At 51.3% G+C, this 19,533-nt stretch overlaps 5 protein-coding genes across 5 annotated transcripts; 3 read left to right on the forward strand and 2 right to left on the reverse strand.

Annotated features, from left to right (window-relative positions):
• Positions 1–1,117: 1,117 nt before the first annotated feature.
• BDW47DRAFT_127735 (putative C2H2 finger domain protein) lies at positions 1,118–1,653 on the forward strand (the record flags this gene model as incomplete). Its single annotated transcript, XM_024816758.1, has 3 exons — positions 1,118–1,158; positions 1,233–1,412; positions 1,539–1,653. The coding sequence occupies 3 exons, from the start codon at positions 1,118–1,120 to the stop codon at positions 1,651–1,653; spliced, it is 336 nt and encodes a 111-aa protein (XP_024669856.1).
• Positions 1,654–3,182: 1,529 nt separating this feature from the next.
• Positions 3,183–11,147, forward strand: BDW47DRAFT_119197 (DNA-dependent ATPase RAD54; the record flags this gene model as incomplete). The annotated part of the gene is made up of 14 exons (XM_024815324.1): positions 3,183–3,266; positions 3,624–4,217; positions 4,271–4,354; positions 4,404–4,527; positions 4,579–6,094; positions 7,853–8,015; positions 8,071–8,241; positions 8,350–9,028; positions 9,076–9,869; positions 9,929–10,033; positions 10,081–10,199; positions 10,248–10,327; positions 10,391–10,547; positions 10,640–11,147. 14 exons carry the CDS (start codon positions 3,183–3,185, stop codon positions 11,145–11,147), a joined length of 5,178 nt encoding a protein of 1,725 aa, XP_024669857.1.
• Positions 11,148–11,831: 684 nt separating this feature from the next.
• On the reverse strand, positions 11,832–12,119 carry BDW47DRAFT_127739 (uncharacterized protein; the record flags this gene model as incomplete). The annotated part of the gene is made up of 2 exons (XM_024816759.1): positions 11,832–12,028; positions 12,092–12,119. The coding sequence occupies 2 exons, from the start codon at positions 12,117–12,119 to the stop codon at positions 11,832–11,834; spliced, it is 225 nt and encodes a 74-aa protein (XP_024669858.1).
• A 2,312-nt stretch (positions 12,120–14,431) lies between these two features.
• On the forward strand, positions 14,432–16,206 carry BDW47DRAFT_109603 (AIM24 family protein). Its single transcript, XM_024813502.1, has 6 exons — positions 14,432–14,637; positions 14,740–14,858; positions 14,915–15,157; positions 15,213–15,331; positions 15,378–15,597; positions 15,655–16,206. Exons 1-6 carry the CDS (start codon positions 14,454–14,456, stop codon positions 15,955–15,957), a joined length of 1,188 nt encoding a protein of 395 aa, XP_024669859.1. The 5' UTR covers positions 14,432–14,453; the 3' UTR covers positions 15,958–16,206.
• A 250-nt stretch (positions 16,207–16,456) lies between these two features.
• On the reverse strand, positions 16,457–19,299 carry BDW47DRAFT_109607 (kinesin family protein). The gene is made up of 3 exons (XM_024813503.1): positions 18,785–19,299; positions 18,322–18,731; positions 16,457–18,271 (listed from the first exon to the last, which is right to left on the reverse strand). Exons 1-3 carry the CDS (start codon positions 19,047–19,049, stop codon positions 16,703–16,705), a joined length of 2,244 nt encoding a protein of 747 aa, XP_024669860.1. The 5' UTR covers positions 19,050–19,299; the 3' UTR covers positions 16,457–16,702.
• Positions 19,300–19,533: the final 234 nt, after the last annotated feature.

Here is a 19,533-nt window from a genome sequence, read left to right on the forward strand (position 1 = left end):
CGATTCTGACAATACGAGACGCATGCGGGTTTACTGCCTGAGTACGGCAAAAGCACACCGACCGGAGACAAGGAAGTGGCTATGGAGACCCCCTTCTTTACCGTCACAATACACCGTTTACACTGCTTGCGAGTCCACCCTTTGGTCCTGAAGACCCATCATGAACCCTTTTCCCCGGCTACATATTGGAAAAGGCTTTGCTGTTAATGGTTCATTTGTTCTGAGGTGAACGAAAATCATCAGGTCGTTACTCTCCGGTTAGATCTATCCCACGAGGCCAGGCCTTTTTTTTTTTTTTACTGTTTTATTTTTATGCTACCACTGTTACAGAAAAGGTGGTAATTTTGACGGACGTGCCCACTATGAGGTATTACATGTGAACCTGGTTTGGTAGAGCCAATCAGACGGTGTGCATTACATGCTACAATCCGGCAAGGATGATTTCTACTACATCATGGACTGTGTTTGTCCTAGCACTGGATTAGTAGCTCCATCACCCCGGAGAAAGGAGCAGTTGGTATATATCTACTAGTATCGCATCGTGATTGAGAGAAGACAGCATAATCATAGAAATTGAATGATGATCATCTCTATCCATGATAGGAACAGCAATTTCATTTTCCTCCCAAGGCCTTTTATCGGAGCTGAGGAGATTATATCATACCCAATGTAACTGGACGAAGCTCATCCGGAGCCTGTGCCGAAAAAAAAAATAAAATGGAAACGTCATAATCAAAATTACGTATCAAAACCAATACCGACGTCAATCAGCCTAGTATTCCCAATCCTACCTAACTATTACCACCTACGGAGCCGAGCCTGAGCCGAGGCCTACCGACAGATGGCAAATGGGCAAGATTCCACGGGCCGGACGCCAAGAACCCCCAGCTCCCTCAGGCCAATCACCACCCTCTGGTTAGCATCGATTTCTCTACTGCGCACAAAGGGCGGGATTTTCAAGGCCAACCTGACCCGCTTTCCCGACGACCGCTTGTTGCCCGTTGTTCCGGATATCGGGAGTAATCGTGGTTTCTGCAAGGCTTACCTGAGAGAGCCACCCGATAGCATCGAGCCTTGTGATATACGATCTAGATACGGATAGATAGTCAGATTGAAGATGGCCCCCGTGCGCAGGATCAAGACGAAGCGTTTGACTAGGTATGTCTACACTGCCTGTTTTTTTTGCTTTCAACCTTGCGATACAGGAGGATTTTCTAACGCGACGTCTGCAGAGGCTACGATCAAGTCAAGTCGGATATCGACTCGCCCAAGCATCTGGCGCAATACAAAGAGACCAAGGACGCTGAAGATCTCCCAGGTCTGGGTCGTCACTATTGTGTCGAGTGTTCGAAATGGTTTGAAAGCGAGCACAATCTGCTTGCCCATGCCAAGGGGAAGAACCACAAGCGGAGGTTAGTTCAATCTATATATCTATCTATCTATCAGTCGGCGCATCTTGTCGCGTGCTGTCGCGATGGGACATCTCCCCTCTTCGTCTGTCTGGAATCGTCGACGCTGACTTTTGATCTACGTTATAGAGTGAAGATCCTGCGCGAAGAATCGCACACCCAGAAAACAGCGGACGCCGCCGTGGGCATGCGCACCGACAACGGCGTGCGCACGCAGGAAATGGTCGTCGACATGGAAGCTTAAGCCCGGGTTAATACTGGAAAGTCCACGCCCTTGTGGCTAGGCGATTCCCTGCCATGCAGCAGCGAAATCCAAATCCCAACCTGTGATTCTATCGACAACAGCCCGCCAGCCAGCCCAACGGCCTCAACGCGCGCGACAACCATAAAAAAAATTTTCATATCGCATGTCGTCGTGTTTCCAACGATATGATTGGCCCCAATCTCCAACAGAGCTTTTCACCCAATCAGCGATCGGCTTATTGCCAGGCCCCGCACGTGAAACCACATGCGCCGAAAATCGCCAGTTGTCTGCGCTTGTGCCGACGCCCGCTGGTTTCGTCCCGCGGTGACCCGTCCGAATTCGCCGCTTTTCGGAGTCTTGCTAATTGTCAGGTTGGGGGTCCCACAGTGAACTTGTCGGGTGAAATGTATTTACAAGCTTTAATACCAAGAGGTTAATTACAGTAGGCTATGTACTTTACAATGCTTCTGCATGTGTTGCGTCGGGGATCTTCGGTGGTTCCTGGAGATACTTCATGAGCCACTCGTAGGTTGCCCACTGGTTGTATGGATTAGTATCCTCCCTTGGTATAGTTATTGTAGATGGACGAGACGTACCTGAACAGCGTTCACAATAAACGCTCGTATACTGCATACTCCGAGACCCCGGTAGAACACTCGGAGTCCGTCTTCCCGGTAAGCCTGTCGCGCAAGCTGGTAGGCGTTCAAAGGCTGTCGGGTGTGTTGGGTGGGCTGCGATTGCAATAACGATCGGTCCTCGGGCGACACTCCAATGGTCTGCGCCTGCAACCGTGTCTTGACCATGTCGAGCGGAAAGACGGATGCCCACGTGGCGACACCGGCAATGCCACCACAGAGAAGCACCTTGAGTCCAACCTTTTGCGGATCATCATCTTCAGATGCCAGGAGCCGCTTGCAGTATTCGTAGGACCAGAAACTGCACGGGGTCAGACACCAGACAAAGCAACAGTAAAGAAACCGGGGAAGCGTCACATACTAAAACCCGTAGCCGATGGAGTCTCTGGCGCACGTCACCCCTCCTCCGTAGTAGAGACCGGTCCACCCACGGCTGCGGAGGATGTCCTTAGCGACCGTCCACGACGAGACGCCGGGTCGCGTATCCAGCTGCGCTCTGCATTTGATGAACTCCGTCGGAGACGAGATCGCCCAGCTGGCTACTCCGCCCGCGGCGCCTGCAAGCCAAATCTTGTATAGCGAGGTGGTCTGGGGGTTTGTAGGGTCAGAGACGGACGGATCCAGCGTCGTCAGTGACCGGTTGTAGGCGACGAAGAGCAGCGCATTGAGGGCGCCGTATCCGAGGATGGGGGCGGCGGCACCTAGTAGTGTCGATTAATGTCAGCAGATTTGTAGCTTTAACAGTCGATGCATTGTTACACAGGGTCAGACAGACCTCGTACCAAAGAGGTGGTCCTCTCAAATCGGCCGGTAGGACGAGACGACGATGATGCAACCACATCCGCAGCCTGGCCTGCCTGCAGTTGAACCTTAACAACGTCCAGCGGGTTCCCAATGACAATGCCAATGGCACCGCTAATGTACCCAGCCCAAAAGTCCGACGCCATAAATCCCGACGTCAATTTGGAATGGATTGCGGTGGGACTATCATTGTCTCGATTTATGTACTATTATCTTTTGGGTTTGATCCCCCCCGTGGCGGGGCAATGGACGGCCGCTATCATCACGTGAGGGCGTGCTACTTTGGTGTTCTGATGACGGCGGTCAACGCGCCAAGCCGATGGGGCGCGTGTCTGCCTGCCAGCGTCAACAGGTCAGTGCCTTGACAGAGATAGACATACACATATACACGCAACAAAGAGGAAGTTGAAGTGAAACGCCCCAAATGTAAGGAAACATCATTCTGATACAGCTACCACAATCATCATTGACTTGTCAAGGTATCGGCCACGGCCAGCAGCAAGGGCTGAAGGCCAAACCACCCCGTCCGCGAAGCCCACCGACCGACTAGCAAAACCTTTCAAATGCCCCGGTTCCGCAACTTATACACGAGCATCGACTAAACCAGCCCGAAAGCGACGGAAGGTGGACTACACAGGCGCGGACGGAGGGGGAGACGACGACAATGCAAAGCCGTACACGAACGAGGACCGCCTCGCGCTCGCGACCAGAGACGCCAATAGATTCCCCGTGTTCAAGCCAAAAGACAAAGATGTGGCCTTTAGACAGAGATTCATGATACCGTTGATTGATAAATCGGCTGATAGATTCGATGGGGCACGCCCTGCGCCGACGCTGGGGATGAGGCAGGGTGCTACGTTTGTGGTGAAGCCCTTGCACGACCCGAGTGGCGAGTTTGCTATTGTGTTGTATGATCCGACTGTGGATGATGTCGATGAGCCAGCTTCGAAGAAGGATGAGGAACTAGCTGAGAGCGAGAAACCCAAGTTGGACGAACCGCTCGTGCATAAAAGTTTGGCGGATATATTGGGTATCAAGAAGGAGGTCGAGGAGCGTCCCAGGGTTCCCGTGGTTATTGATCCGCGACTGGCAAAGGTTCTGCGGCCCCATCAGGTGGAGGGCGTCAAGGTAAGAGGATACTGCATGTTCTTATGCCAGATTCAACTGACCACGTGGTCCAGTTTCTTTATCGATGTACAACTGGCATGGTTGACAAGAATGCGAGTGGTTGCATCATGGCAGACGGGATGGGGTTAGGGAAAACAGTGGGTCTAGTTGCATCTATCCTATACGTATATAAACTGACAACAACAGCTTCAATGTATCTCACTGATGTGGACGCTTCTAAGGCAGTCACCTGAAGCGGGCAAGACGACCATCCAGAAATGCATCATTGCGTGTCCGTCAAGTTTGGTAGGCAATTGGGCAAACGAACTTGGTAAGTACCGAACGGAACATCGCACACTGGATAGTATCTCATAAGAAACAGGCAAATGGCTGGGGCAGGGCACCATCACGCCTTTTGCGGTAGATGGCAAGGCATCAAAAACCGAGTTGACTTCCCAAATCAAGCAATGGGCGATCTCCTCCGGGCGCTCCGTCGTCAGGCCTGTGCTCATCGTGTCATACGAGACTCTCCGCATGTATGTCGAGACATTGAAGGACAGTCCTATTGGTTTACTTCTGTGCGACGAGGGCCACCGACTCAAAAACAAAGACAGCTTGACCTGGACGGCCCTCGACAGTCTCAATGTACAGCGTCGAGTCATCTTGTCCGGAACGCCCATCCAAAACGATCTCTCGGAGTACTTTGCTCTGCTGAACTTTGCAAATCCCAATTTGCTAGGATCCCAAGCCGAGTTTCGGAAGCGGTTCGAGCTGCCGATTCTCCGAGGGAGGGATGCAGCCGGGACCGAAGAAGAACGCGCCAAGGGTGACGAACGTCTGGCGGAGCTTTCCACCATCGTCAACAAATTCATCATCCGCCGGACGAACGATATCTTGACAAAATACTTGCCCGTCAAATACGAGCATGTCGTTTTCTGTGGCCTTTCCGATTTCCAAGTGGGCTTGTATAATCACTTCATCCAAAGCCCGGAAATCAAAAGCCTCCTCCGAGGCAAAGGAAGTCAGCCGCTGAAGGCCATTGGGATTCTAAAGAAGCTTTGCAACCACCCAGACCTCCTCAACCTCTCCAGCGATTTACCAGGATGTGAGTTTACGTACCCAGAAGATTACGTCCCCCCTGAAGCAAGAGGGCGTGATCGCGACATCAAAACATGGTACTCCGGGAAGATGATGGTGTTGGACCGAATGCTGGCGCGCATCCGCCAAGACACGAACGACAAAATCGTTCTCATCAGCAATTACACCCAAACGCTTGATCTCTTCGAGAAGCTCTGTCGAACGAGGGGCTACGGGTCCCTACGACTAGACGGGACCATGAACGTGAACAAACGGTCGAAGCTAGTCGACAAATTCAACAACCCCGACGGTGAGGAATTCGTCTTCCTCCTCAGCAGCAAAGCCGGTGGCTGCGGACTGAACCTGATCGGCGCAAACCGTCTCGTGCTGTTCGACCCCGACTGGAACCCCGCTGCGGACCAGCAGGCACTGGCTCGCGTCTGGCGTGACGGGCAGAAAAAGGACTGCTTCGTATACCGCTTCATCGCTACCGGGTCGATCGAGGAGAAGATCTTCCAGCGTCAGTCCCACAAGCAGTCTCTCTCGTCCTGTGTGGTGGACTCGGCGGAAGATGTCGAGCGGCACTTCTCCGCAGAGTCGCTCCGAGAACTGTTCCAGTTCAAGCCTGAAACCCGAAGTGACACACACGACACCTTCAAATGCAAGCGGTGTCGGCCTGACGGAGCGCAGTTTGTCAAGGCCCCGGCTATGCTGTATGGTGACACCAGCTCCTGGAATCACTTTGTGAATGACGGGGAGACCGGCGCGCTCAGCAAGATCCAGGACTTGCTGATCCGTCAGGAGACTGGTGAGAGGGACGTGTCTGCTGTGTTCCAATATATCAGTCACTGATATGCTTCACTGTTACGATCTGCTTTTATATCTATATCTTTGGACCATTGCTTATGCTCGGCGTGAATTTGGACGTTTTGCGATTGACAATGGACGGGAGTTTTATATGCATTAGGATAGATACCAATTACTAACATATTTCTCATATATTGTAATGCGCGTGCTTGAATACTTCTTTTTCAAGTGAAGAGGGCTTTTGACATTCACTCATATTTCTACCTGCTTAAGAGCCTTCTGTTTCTTTAACCTGACCTTCTTTTCCTCGTCCCTAATCTCCTATCGCTCCTACAAACCCACTATTTAACATTGGGATATCAGTCATACCAAGCCTGACCAAATACTGATTCAATTTTTTAGTGCAGTGGCTGTCAAAACATGGAACAGCCCATGATAACAAATACCATGTTATCTCTAGCAAGAAGTAAGAAGCCGAAAATTTGTCGCATATCCATACCACCCTTTTCTATTCTTTCCTAGGTGGAGACTCCAGGGTGGAGGACCCCATTGCTTCCAGACTATCCGGGTAGGTAAAGTCAGACCAGATAAATGTCACAAACCACTCTCTAAGTTGGAATCTATCATGTGAGTATCTTCGTGAGAGTGTATATTGGTAGTATGTCATATCTAACTTTTTTTATGCAGCTGATTCCATGTTTTGTGAGCGCTGATATGCATGATTGCATTGTCACCTCGAGAAGCAATGAACCTGGTCATTATATATTATGACTGCTTGTGCTTACTGATGGTGAATTGCATTCTCTACATCTTTTTGCTTGTTGCTGATAATCAGTAGACCACCCCGAGTCAAATGTCATCCACGCAATCGGCCAACATGTTAGTCAACATGGAGAATTTCCTTACATAGCATTATTTTTGACTCTGCATGTTTTCCTGCGATCTTCGAATTATTCGCAGCCTGTTCATAATCTTAAAAATCACCAATGCATCAATATTTGACTGTTTAAATTGGTCTTTTGACACATTATAGCTCAAGGTGATGAGTTTTATATATCAAAAACCAAGTCTAGAACCTGAAATATATTTACGGGCCAAGCCGGTCTGATTGTTCTTCACAAAGAGCTTTGTAATGCCAGCTCTGGCTATGACCGACAATCTCGCGAAATCCATACTTTGATCTTCTGGACCAGACGAGAAGGCCATTTTGATAGACCATGATCAATGATGCCAAACGCAGTGAAGATCCCTCCCCCATTAGGAATTGTATATGATGGCAGGGCGGTCAGTAGTCTGACACTACGTCACTTCGAGTCCACCGAGACGCCCGTCAACGCTGCCAACACATCTGCCTGGAACGCTCCCCGCATCCCTACGAATCGAGCTTGCAACTATTGAACCAGGGTGGAGCTACTAACTGTTATTGTTTTGTTTACTCCTCTGGGACCCATTCTTCTGTGTGGCAACTGTATGTTATTCCGAATTCCAACCGGGTTCGATGCCGCGGGAATAAACTGATCAGCACGCTGACAGCCCCCACCTTAATCAGACCGACAGACGAGACAAGGCTTTCACCATGAACTTTTCTTAACAACACGGAGCTTGATACACATTACGATTTGTGCTTGACTGAGCGATGGATCATACAATTCAGCGTCTGCTGAACGACAAGCTCTACGATCGGAGAAAACAGGGCGCGTTGGAGTATGTCTGATCATTCCTCATTACCCGTGTCTAGCTGCCACCTGCTAACGCGGACTCGCATTCTACAGACTCGAGAAAGTCGTTCGCGATGCCGCGTTCAAAGGCGACCACGAAGAAATCCAGAAAGTCGTCGATCAACTATGCCATGACTATGCCTACGCCGTCCACCAACCACACGCGCGAAACGGAGGCCTCATCGGACTGGCCGCGGCCTCGATAGCTCTGGGATCTGTGAGTTTACTGGAAATAAATCGTCTCTCGAGTGGTGCTGAGACGCGCATACTAGGAGGGTGTCGCGCCCTACCTCAAGGAAATTGTGCCGCCTGTACTGGCCTGTTTCTCAGACCAGGATGCGCGGGTCCGATATTATGCCTGCGAGAGCATGTACAACATCGCCAAAGTCGCAAAGGGGGAAATATTACTCTTTTTCAATGAGATTTTTGACGATCTCAGCAAGGTGAGTTTCTTGTTCGCGTTCAACCATATTTTACTTCTTACCGTTTTTTGCACTTGTTCTACACTTTTTTGTCCCTTGTTCAGTGCGTCCACACTAACTCTAACCTAGTTAGCTTCTGATTCGGAAATGTCGGTGAAGAACGGCGCCGAACTTCTTGATAGGCTTGTCAAAGACATCGTTTCGGAATCGGCGGCTTCGTATGTCTCGGTCCTCCAGCTCTCCGACAAACAAGCATCGGACACGGAAACGTTGGAAGATGCGGACCTTCCGACGGCGTTTTCCCTCCCGAAATTCATACCGCTGCTCAAAGAGCGAATACACGTTATAAGCCCTTTTACGCGGAATTTCTTGGTGTCATGGCTGGCTTTGTTGGACACCATTCCGGACCTGGAACTCGTTGCGTATCTGCCGGAGTTTCTTGGTGGACTGATTAAATTCCTGGGAGATACAAACACGGACGTGAATGTCGCCACTCAAGATCTGCTCGACAAATTCTTGACAGAAATCAAAAGAATCGAACGATTAAAGAAAGGGATTGAAGAAAGCCAGAAAAGCGAGAGCAATGGGAACCGCCGCTCAACGGCCAGCGGGAGTGTCAGCACCACCACCGAGCAGACGATAGGCGCCGAGGTCGAGGCTAGTGAAAACGCCATAGATGATTCGGAATCGGGGTCAATTATTGAAGAGGGGCTACAAACCGACGGGGACTGGATCCCGGGACAGGATGTCCAGATCGATTATCCCAGGATCTTGGACATTTTGGTGGGCTTTGTCGACACGTCTTTTGGTAAGCATCAGCATCAAGCGCAACACGTAATAAGCTTACCGATGTAGTTGAGGAAATGCAGTTGACGGCCCTGCGATGGATCGACAGCTTCTTCGAAATCAACCCAGAAGACATCCTCCCCTTTGTTCCACGTCTCCTTACTCAGGTCCTACCAGCGATGTCCAGTGGCTCGGACCAAGTGCGACAGGCCGCAAACCGAGTCAACACGTCTCTACTGGGGTACATCGTATCACTGTCGGAGGACATGTCGGATGAACCGCGCCAGTTTGCATCGTCGAAAGCAGCAACGACCAGTAAAGAGTTTCTCGAACGGCGATCGTCTACACCCGGAAGTCGACCCGATGCATCGCCGAACGAGTCCAAAAAGGCGACACCTCAGCAAGAAGGCTCGAACATTCAAACCCCCCGCAGCAGTATAATATCTACATCAGTGCCGCCGACAGACCTTGACTACGCCGCAGCCGTCAATTCACTGACCCTGCAATTTCTGAACGAGAACGAAGCTACACGGGTAGCCGCGCTCTCGTGGCTCATCATGCTTCACCGGAAGGCGCCCAAAAAGGTGGTCGCTTTCAACGATGGGACGTTCCCTGCTCTGCTAAAGACGCTGTCTGATCCTGCCGAAGCGGTCGTTACCAAAGACCTGCAGCTTCTCTCGCAGATATCGAGAAACAGCGATGACAGCTATTTCAAGTCCTTCATGGTGAACTTGCTCCAGCTGTTTTCCACGGATCGGGGCCTACTTGAGGTTCGCGGGAATCTCATCATCCGACAGCTTTGTACGAATCTCAGCCCGGAACGTATATACAGAACTCTAGCCGACTGTCTAGAGAAGGAGGAGGTTTGTCGTTACCTAGTAATGTAATAGGTTGTGGTCATTTACTAACTCAGGACATCTAGGACATTGAATTCGCCAGCATTATGGTTCAAAACTTGAACAATAATCTGATCACGGCGCCCGAGCTGTCCGACCTGCGCAAACGACTGCGCAATTTGGACTCTAGAGTACGTACCCATCTGATCATCATTGACTCAATTTAACCATCGAGTAGGAAGGCCAAATGTTCTTCGTGGCGCTCTTCCGATCATGGTGCCACAACGCTGTATCTACCTTCTCCCTGTGTCTGCTCGCCCAAGCGTACGAGCAGGCCTACAACCTCCTCCAAGTCTTGTAAGTCAACCCATCATCCAAGCCACTCATCACCACTAACGCGCCCAGCGCCGAACTCGAAATGACAGTCAACATGTTAATCCAGATCGACAAGCTGGTCCAGCTATTGGAGTCACCAGTATTCACCTGTAAGCCGACATCCCCTACAATCCCCTCCATACGCAAATAGCAGACCCTAATGAGCAATACAGACCTCCGCCTCCAACTCCTCGAACCAGAACGCTACCCCTACCTCTACAAATGCCTCTACGGCGTGCTCATGCTCCTCCCGCAGAGCTCCGCCTTTGCAGCGCTCAAAAACCGCCTCAACAGCGTCAGCAACATCGGTCTTTTACATACGGGATTACGGTGCGTTTTACCCCAACCCTATCGCCCAAATTTTCTTTACACACACACACACACACACATACATATATGAACATAAGACTAACCCCAACAAGACCAACCCTCACCTCCTCAACCTCCTCAACCTCCACATCCTCCACCTCCTCAACAACACCAACCCCCACAACAAGCAGCCGGCTCAAACGCGAAGAGCCCTCCATCAAGTGGGTCGACCTCCTCGACAAATTCAAGTCCGTCCAAGAACGCTCCCGCCGCGCCTTACACCCCCAACAACACTACCAGCATAACCAGCACGACTCGGCCGACTCGGGCCCCTTCGGCCACTCCACCTCGCTTTCGGCGGCGCTGTCTGCGGCGGAGCAGACGCGTCATCGGGATAGGCTGTTGCCTGATGCGCCGAGGGGTGGGCCTGGGCTTTCGACTGGGGAAGGTGGTGGTGGAAGTGGTGGTGGGGGACGTGATGGGGGGGTACTGCAGAGGGGGGCGTCTGGTGGTGGTGGTGGTGGTGGGACTACTGGTGGGAGTGGAGGACCGCAGAAGCATAAGTCTAGTTTGTCGAATTTGGGGAGGTTGGGGATTGGGAGTCGGAGGTCGAAGAAGTGATTGTGTAGTTATATGTAGGTATACTATTTATTTTTTTCTTTTTGGGGGAATTAGTGTGGTTGATGAGGTTGTTGGCTGTTTTTATCATCCTCCGAGGTCTGAGGTTGGTAGATCTGCTAGGGCTGTAGAAGAGCAATTCTCTCAATAGGTAAAGTAAAGTATGATCATTGAAGCATGTGCTAGGTCTATATACAGGAATGTAAACGTAGATATCCACAAGAAATAACTCCACAAGTCATGAGGACTCGCTAATGTGCAGTCAAAGATAAAATGAACAATAAACAAGAAAGGAATTGATGACTCGACTCGTCCTCGACTAGAGGATGGAGCTTGGGAACCAGAAGAAACCACCTAACATCAGGTAAATCGTAGGGAATAAATATGGAGATGCCTCCTAATCACCGTCTCGAGATGAAGGAGAGACTGAGGCTGTAACCGGGCTCGGCAGAGGACGCCAAGCCCGGGGCACTCGTAGCCGTGTTGGGCTCGGGTAGATCGCATCCAATTGCGGCTGTCGATAGAAAGAAGAATAAAGTGAACTTTTCGTTGAGTCTCAACCCATGGATGAACAAGCCAACCAATGGAATCAAGTCATGACATCATCTGCACGAATCGTAACGCCGAGGATATAGAGCGCTAGAAGATAGGATAATTCGCAATCGTGGTCGATTAAATCACATCAGGTCAACGCCATCGGGAGTCAGCGGAACTCGAGGTCGACGCCTTCCAGTGGTTTCCCGTGGAGTTCTTGGAGACGGTGCCCGTCGGGGAGTTTGCGCCATTGGAGTAGACATATTCGCCGTCGACGTAGTGGACGTCGGAGAAGGTGCTGCGATGCTTGCGACGAGCGTAGCGCTGCTCCAGACGGTAGAGTTCGATCTCTAGAGGCAATGATTAGCGACCATGGCGGTTGGAGCGTGGGATCCACGGTGGGTAAGACGTACTGGCTTGCAACTTATCGATGAAACCCATTGTGCAATGGCGGAGAGATTCCTCTGGCGGATTGGTTCCGAATTGACTGTTTATGACGTGGAGAGTATGGACACAACAATTGAATGTCGATCGACGAAAAAAGGGGAGATGACAGAGAGGAATCAATTGTCGCAGCAGGTGAGAGACAAAGAGATCCGATCCGGTGTAACCCAGCACGGAGGAACCGAAACCGTGGGAAATGGGGGGGGCGCACGGGGACACTGATAGACACCAGGCAGGTCTGGGAGCGGGGGGGACAATAGTGGACGAATAGATTGGATCGGGGGGGGAAGGACTAAAAGGAGCGAAGGCTGGTGGAATGGCAATGGCCCACAGTAATTAATAGGATATCTCCAGATAAGCCGCGTGAGTCTCGGGCGTGGGTAGGGGATCAATGGAGAAGGAATGCGGATGTGGGGGAGAAACGAAAGTATAGAAGAGAAGAAACGAGAGAACAGATGGACTCAGAGAACGAATGTGGAAGAGAGACAGACAAGAAGTGAGAAGAGAGACAGACAAGAAGTGACAGAAGTGAGAGAAAAGAAGAAGAAGAGAAAGACGGGAAGTTGATGGAAAGAAGAAGTCTAGAAGGAAAGCGGGGATTCATCTGATAAGTTACCGCTTTGGGGATGGTTGCGTGTGCATCCTGACTAAGTCCACACTAATCCAGGCACTAATCTGCACATAGTCGACCACATTAAACCAGATCGGGATTAGTCAGGGGACCTGCGGGAATTTCTGAGAACTGATGAACTCTTTTGTCTTTCGTCTTTCATCTTTCTTCTTTCTTTCGTTCTTTCGTTCTGAGTATTCTCGAGGTGACTTCTTCAGGTCCATCTGGATAAATAGTATAGATTGGTTACCCCGGCATCCATTCCTTGAGACTTCCAAACCATCGCCACATGGCGGTTTCCAAATTCGGCTGATGACATTGCCATGGTTCTGTCAGACCCACTTGCTATCCTGCTTGGACGCCCAACTCGCATGGCATATGTACGTCCAAGCGTATGATCTAGACCCGCTGGAGGGTTCATGTTTGGGAGTCTAGCGAAGAATTTGGAATCCCCGTGGCACATTCTGCAGGTCAGGCCACTCCACTTGATCATGCAAGTGACGAGGGTAATTCCTGACGGACCCCGCCCATTCGTTATATATCGTCAAAACCAGTATGAATGGGCGATGGTAGTTTGACGGGCGGGTTTGACGTCGAGTCCATACACGAAAAGGGGTCAAACTACTAGTCGGTACTAGGGATCCGTGGCTCCCAGAGGAGATGGAAGTCCCCCATTGCCGTCATTAGCCTGAGAGGACTCCGTATTAGGTCCTGACTAGAACCAGCTAGTGATGATAGTAAGAAGGTTATCAACTCTGTTACGAGCTACTTTCCTCATGCAGAGGAACCTGCTGCTGACTCTTGATTGTTGTTGACTCCATGGATCACCAGACTTGAATCTTTTGTAAACTGATCTCTCTAATCATGCCCACAGTCCCCGTGGCCATGACAGCAGGCTCCCGGCCCGGAGGTCGCTGGTTTGAGAGCTAGTCCAAAGCCAAAGCGAGTTCAAATATAACGCCATCCGGTCAATTGGTCAAGTGTTGTGCAGAGTATCGTGTCTGCTTGGAATTAGGAATCGCAGCTGTCTACCACCAGAGCGACTGGAACATTTCGAAAGCGCACTTGACACGCAGCTCGACAGGCCGTTCAGCTTCTAGCAGATCTTCAATAAACCATTGGTACAGGTTGACTCGAGATTGACACGTATTGAAAAGAGGATCCTAAATTCGTCCGGTTTCAAGATTATCATATTTATTTGAGAAACTCCCTACTGCAGAATCGCAATCCTGACTTTGGGTGGTATAGTAGAATTCTTGATCTAACCTTATACCGAGTATGTTGGTTACGATTTATTGACCCTACTTCCATGAGCCCCTCCTCTCTCTTTCTTTTCTTGAGTGAGTATCGACCTAGATATATACAATGACACCGATCAAGCAATACATTTCGAGTGATCTCCACGAGTGATGACTGAATGATGTATGTCCATGTAGTATATCAAATAGCTTGTCCTGATGATCCTGAACATTCTACCTCACTAAAATATAACCAGTGTGTTTTCAATCAATCCACTTAAACTCGTATACAACATCTGGATGATGATTGAATTGTTTACTTGATTCTGTCCAACTCAAAACGACACTATTCCCGATCAGGTGACGAGTGAGCTCATCGAACAATCTGCTGCTTCCGACCGCCTACGATCTTGAATCTCTCATTCTCGTGAACTTCGTCCCCTTCCCGCCAATCCATTCTCCCTCTCTGCTTCCATTGCCAGAATGAGTCAGAGTCAATCTTTGCGGAGTGGCGTGCGGGCTCTTCCCCGCGTGCGACAAGGGACATGGGCGCGCCGCGGGTGGCAGTCCCGGTCCATCCAAATTCGCGCGACGCCCTCGGAACGGCCTGCGACGAGCGGCAACGGGTTGCCTATTACGAGCACCCCTGCTTCGGCGGAGTCGGCGGGTATGTTATACTGTGGTTCTTTTTGTCTGGTTCAGCGGTGGTAATGGAATGAGGGGATTATACGCGGGCGAATGAAGCGAATTGCTAACAGGAAGAATGCAGACGCTCGGTTTGATGTCGTCGGTGCGCCATACTCGCTGCTATCGGTTTCTTTATCCGCTTCACAAAAACTATACACACGACGGGGGACACTGGTTGGGTTAAGCGGAAAGGCGGATAATGTATGGAGCTCCCCATGCAATGATTACGACCAATCGTTAACGGTCACTTCCCACAGGTGGTTTCGTCCTTGAGTGCGCTGGAGCCCTTTCGGAGAGCCGCTGTCGGCATTCCGTTCCTGTACCAGAAGGTATCCTCGGCCAGCCCGGTGACGGCTCTGGTCTCGGTCCGGTCTCCCAACACATCCTTTGCTGTCGTTCACCTCAATGGCTCCGTGGACTGGATCGTGGCCCAGCGACGCGCGCTGCTGGCCTGGACCGGACGGTCTCTCACTATTCGACCGACCCTAAACACGAACCTGGTTTGTTTACGACCCTTTATCCGCCCCGTTTGAGACTCGAACTAACCCCGCGAAGAGTCTGGCTCACTGGGGCAACTCCGAGGTCACAGGGCGAGGACTCATGGCACTCGTTGGCAACGGTCAACTATACAACGTTGAACTGAAGGCGGGGGAGCAATACATCGCTCATCCTAGGTATGACTACGCCATTCAATCCATAGTATCAACTAACACATACCAGCAACGTCGTCGCGTACACCATGAGCTCGAACCCCCCTCGTCCCTACCGCTTCAAGTCCACCACCTTGAACTTCCAAATCCCGGGACTCAAGAACTGGCCCGGGTTCATCCAGAAATCCAAGTTCATCCAGTCCATGTCGGACTCTGACACCTGGAAGACAGCCATGAAAGTGCTGCACACCCTCCGCACCTGGTCGCGAAAGACCATCTGGGGCGACAGAGTAGGTTTTCGTCCCATCCTAGTATCCCACCAAAGATCAAACACTCACCGTGAACAGCTCTTCCTCCAATTCGACGGCCCCACCAACATCCTCATCCAGACGCGCGGGCCCCGTCTCAACGACATCCTGACCCCCCAGCAGGTGAACGAGATCGCAGACACCCCGCGCGGACTAACCACCGGCCCGAAGTCTGAACAGGAAAAGGAAGGCAAGAAGATCGTCGGAGACATCACCGTGGCACCCGTACCGCCGCGGACAATCGAGGAAGTGGAAATGGAAATCAAGGGATCGGCGCAACGGATTGCTGATATCACCAAGGACGGGGAGGTGATTTTCGAAAAGCCGATCAAGGCGCAGTAGATATGGGCTGTGGATTCATCGTGCGTTTGATGCATGATTTTTTTTTTTGGAAAGTCTCCCATTGCAGGCTCAATCATGTATTATAGATGGTTTGTGTTAATCGCATGTGACCGTCCATATTTTTTTTTTCTTGTTTTCTGCATTACAGCTAGTGTTCCCTCTTTCAGTTCGGATGAGAACATGGCATGCTTAACCCATGATGAGTCTGAGTAGATAGCACAACCGCCCAAAGTTGTACCAGGAATAACCAAGATCTCACAGAATAGCAAGCAAGCACGGAGTTGATGGGGTATCTACTAACTCACTATTAACTACCTAGGTACTAAACTTAGGGGATGGCTGGTTGTTGGATATATGATACTACGTAGGTACCTAGGTATCTATTGTTGTTGAGGTGGTTTTTATCATGGAGGAGATAGGTATTGCTAATGAGATAAATTAACTATTTGTATACTAGTTGAGAAGTGAATGCATAAATGGTACGTATTGTATTGCATGTGCGAGTATAGACATATTCCCAAGAAGGAACACACCTAACAAAAGCTAATAAGAGGAAGAAGGAAGAAAAGGAAGAAGGTAGAAAAGAACACCCCAACACCCTCGCTATCACCAAAATGCATATATATCCCCCGTCAAATGCATGATGCACGAAGTAACCAATGCAGCAATCAGCGCAACAATAAATAAACCAATCAATCAACCGACCAAGCAACAAATCAACCCAGGCAAGCAAGTGAAATGAAGACTACGCCAACAACCCACTCCTCATAGTCTCCACGCTCTTCACACCCACGCCCCTCAACTTACTCAGTTCCACAAGGTTGTGGATCTCCATCTGCGCTTGAGACTGCGACTCATCCTCGTTGTGGTCCATCTCGCAGAGACAGTCGACGATGGCTTCGGCCTTTTTCGCCCCAACGCCCTTTAGCAACTTGATCTGGCTGACGTCGCGGGAGTTGATAACGGAGAGAAGGTGGATGGTGCGCGGCGAAGGAGCCGGTTCGTCGTCTGCGAGCGCGGATTCCTCGTCTGCGACGGATGGGCTGGTTTTGTTCCGTTTGAGGCGGCGCGAGCGGGTCACTTCTTGGACGTCGTCGTCGCTAAGATGGGAGAAGGTTTCGGCCTCTTCGTAGTCTGCGTCGGAGTCCGAAGCGGAGCGTTTGAGGCTGCTGCTTCGGGTGGGCTGCTTGTTGAGGGAGAGCATGCTGCCGAGCGCCTTCTTGGTGCTCGGTGGGGCTAATGAGGTCGTGGTGTCGGTCTCGGAGACGCACCGGCCGTGGGTGCGCACCTGCAGCTTCGAGATCTTCGCGGCTAGCTTCTCGTTGTCGGGGAAGAATGGCAATGCCAGCTGGTACATCCGTAGTGCGGAGGCGTCTTCCCCGCGTCCTTGGTGCTGTTTTGCCATAAGAAGGTAGGACAGGCCTTCGGCTCGGGCGTCTTCAGAGCCCTCGATGCGCTGTTCGAGCTGCTCTAGCCGCTTGCGCATCTGCTCGTTCAATTCCCGGACCTGGGTCTGTCGCGACTGCTCGCTGACCGCCCGCACCGCTAGGATCTCCTCGACCTTTCTCTCCACCATCTCCTCGATCTTGGCGGACGAGATCTCGTCGTAGCTCCTCTGCGGGAGGGCCGGCTGACCAAGTCGAGTGGCCCTCGGTAGACGAGGCGCAGGCGCATCTGCACTCAGCGAGGGCCGTTTCGGGACCTCGGGCTTCTTGAACTGGGCAGAGATTCTTTTCTGTCTGTCCGAAAAGACACTGAACGCCTTGACGGGTTTTTCGCCAGGCTTTTCCGAATCTTTGCCCGCTGTAGCGCCAAGATTGGCGTTGACAGACGCTGTCAGCGGCCGCAGGGGTTGACGCAGGGCTGCCAGAGAAGGTCGCATCGACGGCCTCGGAGGGCCCTTGAACATGGGTTCATTCTCCACCTCGCGCACTTCGATCTTTTTGGTGCGGTTGGCAAAGTTGAGAGAGCTTAGCGTATCCAAGTGGTAGGACTTCAGGGGGGCCAGGTTGAGGATCATCACGGTGAGGCCGTGGTTCTGACCCAGGGATAAGATCCGGGTCATCTTGGACTCGCGATAGGGAATGCGGTGGGCCTTTTTGCTGATGGCCTCGACACACTGGGCCAGCACAAAAAGGCTCTTGTTGATACTGGCCGACTCGACCATGCGTTCCTTATCATTGTCTGTGCGACGGTTGTCCTCTGAGCCGGCCAGATCAATCGCCGACACTGTGCTCACGCGGGTTTCTTCTTCGGAGCTGATTGCGACTTTCACGCCTAGAATCGCGTGCGATCGCGACGAGTGGGCGTTCAACTAACCAAGACAGTTAGCACAGGTTCATGAACAGCGAGAAGGACACCCACCTTGGTTGCCGACGTGGAGCGGTTCGTGTTCGCCTGGTCATACAGGATTTCGAAATCTTTCAGGTTCGAGCACGGCCGCTCCGTCAACCCCACCACCACCGTTCTCCCCCCGTTATCGCGAAGCGGCAGTCCCGCCAGGGTCCTCTTCTCCGGGGGCTCAAACAGGTCAAAGACCTTGTCATTATATATCTCGTAGTACGTCAGAGAGACCTGAACGGACTTCTCCCCATGGCTGTCTTTTTCGATCTTCCGGCTGCGTCGGTAGATGGTGCTCAGGAGACGCGGGATGACGCCCCTGTCGGCCAGGCTTTTACCGCCTCGCATGGTGTGCGTCTTCCCTGTCCCTGTGACACCGTATGCGAACAAGGTGACATCGCGTCCGTTGAATAGGTGTTTAACCGTAGGAGCCACTGTGGAGATGGTTAGTACACCACGGGGGTTGACAGCGTTCTCGACCACGCACCCTCTGCGTCAAAGAGCTCCTGTTGCGGCGCGTCGGCGTCGTAGACGGCATTGAACTGGAAGGAGTACTCCTCGCCCTCGTTCTTGGGGTTCGGTATCCGCACGACTGTGTTTCGATCTCTGAGTTTCTTCAACGCCGCACTGTCCTCGGAGGTGTGGTCGCTCTTGGGAACGGTCTGGTTGGAAGAATCGGTGCGCAAGATGATGTCCAACTCTCGTTCCGACTTGAGAAGCGGCCTAACCCGCGCGACGACGCGAACGCTCATTTTATATCGAATATATATTCTGTCCTTCGGGGAATCGAGACCGAGATTGATGCCTTGGATGACCTCCCACGCTGACCTTCTGTCTAGTTGAGATCAAGACTGTCGCATGAATTCGGTAATTCCGCAATAGTAATCGAAAAAAATCTTCCCCTGAACAAATTCAAGCTTTGTCGACAGCTCGATGCCAAGTATTATTGACCACGGACAGACCTGAACTGCTTGGCTCGTGGGAGAAAGACGATAAAAAAGCCAAAAAAAAAAGATGGACAACAAATGTACCGAAAGAAAAGTTAAAAAAGGAAAAGAGAAAAAAAAAGTCAAGAAGAAGGAAAACCGAACTGATCAACGCTGGACCCAGAGAGAAGAGATGAGGTTGTCAAAGACGTCAAAACTGGAGTCGCCGTGCTGACAGGGATGGTTTGCTTGTGTGGTCCGTGGCGGTCAATGCGGTTGGCCCGGTAACCACTTTACCATCAATCATTTG

This window comes from Aspergillus candidus (assembly GCF_002847045.1).
Source record: "Aspergillus candidus strain CBS 102.13 unplaced genomic scaffold BDW47scaffold_41, whole genome shotgun sequence".
Taxonomy (NCBI): domain Eukaryota; kingdom Fungi; phylum Ascomycota; class Eurotiomycetes; order Eurotiales; family Aspergillaceae; genus Aspergillus; species Aspergillus candidus.

Bases quoted from the DNA above. Each gene is read 5' to 3' on its own strand.
- BDW47DRAFT_109607 (XM_024813503.1), bottom strand. From the start codon at position 19,049: ATGAGCGTTCGCGTCGTCGCGCGGGTTAGGCCGCTTCTCAAGTCGGAA. The intron at 18,732-18,784 runs GTGCGTGGTCGA...CCATCTCCACAG, and splicing joins GGAGCTCTTTGACGCAGAGG to TGGCTCCTACGGTTAAACAC. The intron at 18,272-18,321 runs GTGGGTGTCCTT...TGTCTTGGTTAG, and splicing joins GCTCCACGTCGGCAACCAAG to TTGAACGCCCACTCGTCGCG.
- BDW47DRAFT_109603 (XM_024813502.1), top strand. From the start codon at position 14,454: ATGAGTCAGAGTCAATCTTTGCGGAGTGGCGTGCGGGCTCTTCCCCGC. The intron at 14,638-14,739 runs GTATGTTATACT...GGAAGAATGCAG, and splicing joins TGCTTCGGCGGAGTCGGCGG to ACGCTCGGTTTGATGTCGTC. The intron at 14,859-14,914 runs GTATGGAGCTCC...CACTTCCCACAG, and splicing joins TAAGCGGAAAGGCGGATAAT to GTGGTTTCGTCCTTGAGTGC.